At 38.8% G+C, this 4,495-nt stretch overlaps 1 protein-coding gene across 1 annotated transcript; it reads left to right on the top strand.

The window, feature by feature from the left end:
- Positions 1–597: 597 nt before the first annotated feature.
- Positions 598–1,879, top strand: GAMMA-TIP (gamma tonoplast intrinsic protein). The gene is made up of 2 exons (XM_028060302.2): positions 598–1,076; positions 1,173–1,879. Exons 1-2 carry the CDS (start codon positions 696–698, stop codon positions 1,542–1,544), a joined length of 753 nt encoding a protein of 250 aa, XP_027916103.1. The 5' UTR covers positions 598–695; the 3' UTR covers positions 1,545–1,879.
- The last annotated feature ends 2,616 nt before the right edge of the window (positions 1,880–4,495 follow it).

Raw genomic sequence — 4,495 nt, 5'->3', positions numbered from 1 at the left:
TGATTATACTATGATCAATTGTGCCCTTATAACTATAGATTAAGTATTTACTTTGCCCTTATAACTAATACTCTCTTTTTTTATTATTTTTATCACACGCGATATGATATAATATTACAACTGCACAAACATCATTAAAAATAAATAAAATATTAGGGTGCAAATTGGCAACTCCGAACTATCCAGATGGAAAAACAGATTAAACAGTATTCACTTATCAGCGACTGACGTGGCTCTTATCCATCTGGGACACGTGTCAATCATATGGCCGAAAAGCTTCGCTGTATTAATAACAAGGAGTAGTGGTGGGGATATATCATTATGCCAAAATCAAAAATAAAAATAAAAATGAAATTGAAAAGGAAAAACAATTGATAATTTGAAATGAAGAACATGTCACAGGCTGTCAACAAATAAGATTATTTCTTTTTTGGGTTGGTGTTTTTGAAAAGCTTGATTCCTGTCATATTTGGAAGTATTGCACATAATTTCTTAACAAGAAAAATATGAAAATAGAAATAACCGGGAACCGGGTAGAGCCGGTGGACTCAGAGGCAGGTGCGTCTTGAGAGTGGGTATATAACGAGCAAAGGAGCGAAAACCAGTGGCAGCGAAACAGAGAGTGATCTGAGTGAGTGATCTCGGTGTTCACTTCATCTTTCACCAGTCGTAATCATCACCACCGTCGATTGAAGATGCCGATCAGAAACATCGCCGTCGGAAGGCCCGAGGAGGCCACTCACCCCGACACGTTGAAGGCGGCTTTGGCTGAGTTCATCTCCACCCTCATCTTCGTGTTCGCCGGCTCAGGCTCCGGCATCGCCTACAACAAGCTCACTGACAACGGCGCCGCCACACCTGCCGGACTCATCTCCGCCTCCATCGCCCACGCATTCGGCCTTTTTGTCGCCGTCTCCGTCGGCGCCAACATCTCCGGAGGTCACGTGAACCCCGCCGTCACCTTCGGCGCCTTCGTCGGAGGTAACATCACCTTCCTCCGCGGTGTCGTCTACATCATCGCCCAGCTCCTGGGCTCCGTGGTGGCCTCCCTCCTCCTGGCCTTCGTGACCTCCTCCGTAAGACCGTTATTACCGTTACTTACTTTTACATAACTAACTTTTAAGTTGAAGTGTTTGATGAACTGATAGGAGTTTTGTTCCTGTGTTTGGCAGACTGTTCCCGCATTTGGACTCTCAGCTGGAGTTGGAGTGGGTAACGCTTTGGTGTTGGAGATCGTGATGACTTTCGGTTTGGTGTACACTGTGTACGCTACCGCCGTTGACCCCAAGAGGGGTAGTTTGGGAACCATCGCCCCCATCGCCATCGGTTTCATCGTTGGCGCTAACATTTTGTTGGGTGGGGCCTTCTCCGGAGCAGCCATGAACCCTGCCGTCACATTCGGACCTGCCGTCGTTAGCTGGACCTGGGACAACAACTGGATCTACTGGGTCGGCCCTCTCATCGGTGGTGGGCTCGCTGGGGTCATCTACGAGGTTGTCTTCATCAGCCACACCCACGAGCAGCTCCCAACCACTGACTACTAGACCCAGAAATCACAAAAATAAGCAAAAAAAAAATTGTCAATTACTGAATTTCTCTTCGATCTGTGTATGTTTTTTCCCTTGTGTTTTTCTTCATTCTACTTTCGCGGGTTGTTCCTTTCGTGTTGAATCGGTGGCCGTTGGTTGATCTTTGGTTGGATGGTTGATGATCATGTTCTCCTTTTAAGTTAAATTATCATCATTTGTGCATCCTCTCTCCGTCTCTCTCTTTCTCACCTGGTCCACCATTGGATAATGTATCATTATTGGGTTCTGGCTGAATGTACCATTTCACTGATGCTTCTGTCAAATTGAAATGCTTTCCTTTTTTTTTCTAATTTATTAACCCTTAATCTTTCAATCATTGCGGCAATGAACAAACTATCCAGAGAAGAAGATTGAACTAAAAAAAAAATTGAAAAAGAGTTAATCATGCTATGCGACAAAGGTTATCGCTGAGGCACATGCAAGGAATGGGTCCACCAACGTGGATGGGTAAGTAATTCACTTCCCTAACGGAGACGTACAAGTACCGACCACAGTATCACACTATTAAAAGCCAGGAAGAATGATTGTAGAGCGTTGATTAGAGAAAGGAACTAAACCAGATTCAACTGGATCATATAGCTATGCATCTTTCCTCAGTGTTATTTATGTTCTCATTAATTACAAACTTTTCCAGAGGCTTCCAAAATATGTATTCATTTTATCTAATATTGTTGAGAATTGGATAACAAAGCAAGATTCTATATCATAAAATTAGATTCAAATTATGACTATACTGTTTCCTTTCTACCTTGAAACACTGTTTCACATCCTTTTCGTAAAAAATATACAAGACCTACTATTTGGTCTGATAAGGATATATAGAGTAAAAATGGAAGAGAACACTAGAAGATTGTAAAGATATTATTTTGTTATTTGAAGCGGCATGGTGTAATTGGGATAAAATGAAATAAATGTGAGCAAGTTGTGATAGACATGGTTTTGGTAGTTTTGTCTTAAATATGGGTATAGAATGGAGAGATGGGTGTTGGTGGAGGTAAAATTGATGCGAATATGCACATTGCGCACCAATGATGAGATGGCAAAGCAACACAGCACGTGAAAGAAAGCGTTGGAAAGACTAGTATCCAAACCAAACAGGGCTTTCACTTTATGCATTCCACATTGCAAAATTGTCCCCTCCAACACACTTTTTCATTATGGAAATGTGCCTATGGTCCACTCCATCCATACCATTTACACACCTAAATCTCTTGTTTATTACACCATACAAAAAAAAATGTTATAATCTTGTACTTGCATTCCCGCTAAACGTTTTATAGCTTTTCGCCTAACTTTATACAACGGCATATACGATTGAGTATAAAAAAGATACGTGAACACAATGAGACACTTGCAATCTGGCACAAACCTTGTCAGAAAGACTCTGTTTTTATCAGAAGGATCTGCAAAATCAACCGTTGGCTTCAATATAACCTCATCTTCAACCAAAATCATAAGAAAACATAAACTTGTAAGACTTAGGTAACGAACAAGTAGTTGATGTGTATCCTTTCCCGTGACGTATGATAATCTTCAGCTATATTTCATTTGACTTTGGAGGCTTCATTCATGGATTCGGTAAACGAAGCAATATCACGTAACATTAATTTCTAGGATATTGGGAGTAAGTAAGTAATCAAGGGATTCGAACCGATTTACATATTACAGCCAATAGAGTAAATATGATGGCTAAAGCGAAGACTTTGCATGTGCCTAACAACGTTAATTAATGTTAATGATTCGGCGTTTGTTTTAGTTCTGTCGCTGGTTCTGTTACAATGAATAAGACAGGAACCGTAGATGACTATACATTGTAGGGGTCCTTATTCTCGGGTTTCACATGCAAGGTTAATAATAGACAGATGTAGAAACCAAACACAATACCAATCTCAATAATTCTTCGGTGCTGTTCGTGATTTCCGGTTACTTTATTGTCGTACCATCGCCTTTTGTTTCTGCGTGTCCCAAAAGACACAGCTCTTCCTTTTTTCCCTTATGAATTTTAAGCAAAAAAACTAAATTTTTACAGTTCAAGTCACAACTTTGTTTAACATGCAGCACCAGCACGAATTTTGAATGGGTTGAATCTGGTGGTTGTTGGGTCTTTTCTCTGACAAGAAATTTTAAATACTGTGTGGGGCTTGCAATCATTAGTGTGCTTTCCCACTGATTAGTAATAAACTAACGTCGGCAAAATTATATTCTTCATCTCATCATCTCATAATCTATTTATTTGTTTATTTCCACTCTGAAATGGAATTGTTGTACCCACTACTGCTATCTGAATGTACAACCAACATTATCTGTCACAGGTTCGTCGTAAGTTGGTAACATTGGTCATTTGCACAGAAAACTGAAAATAAAAAATGGTGTAGTTATATTAATTTTATACGCAAGTTATGTTTTCCCCTTTCTTCAATTCAATAAGAGCGTTAACATGACAGCACATAGACAAATTTTGTAATCTGAAGTACAAAACAGCATATTTGGATTCAGATCAAACAGTGGCATAATCTGAACGACTCAGATTCATAATGCACTATTTTACTACATACACAGTGAAAAGTTTGGAACCATGTGACAATATAATACTAATATAATACCGGAAAATAATTTTAAAATATAAAATATTAAAAAATAAAAAGGAAAAATCAATTAAAAAATGACATCTTATATTATTAAAAAATTATCAAAAATTAATTATTAAAATCATTTTTTATAATACTTCCTCCCCTGAAATATTATATTTCCCAAGCTAATAGCAACTAGTGTTAGGTTGATTTACGTATCTAACTAAAACTGCTGATTTTCTTGGCAATGGAATTCGGAAGGACACAAAAGCGTAATTTATGAATCTCTGCTTTTCAGCAAGCAGTTTATTGAATAAAAACACTATGCTAACCTTT

Source organism: Vigna unguiculata, chromosome 1 (genome assembly GCF_037176805.1).
Source record: "Vigna unguiculata cultivar grain cowpea cultivar isolate G323 ecotype 2 chromosome 1, ASM3717680v1, whole genome shotgun sequence".
NCBI lineage: Eukaryota > Viridiplantae > Streptophyta > Magnoliopsida > Fabales > Fabaceae > Vigna > Vigna unguiculata.
Note: the sequence above shows the minus strand (reverse complement) of the source record. Positions and strands in the feature narration are given on the sequence as shown.

What these genes read in the sequence shown, in the direction of transcription:
- GAMMA-TIP (XM_028060302.2), top strand. Translation starts at nt 696, where the DNA reads ATGCCGATCAGAAACATCGCCGTCGGAAGGCCCGAGGAGGCCACTCAC. An exon ending in TGGCCTTCGTGACCTCCTCC is followed by an intron (nt 1,077 to 1,172) that starts GTAAGACCGTTA and finishes TGTGTTTGGCAG; the next exon opens with ACTGTTCCCGCATTTGGACT.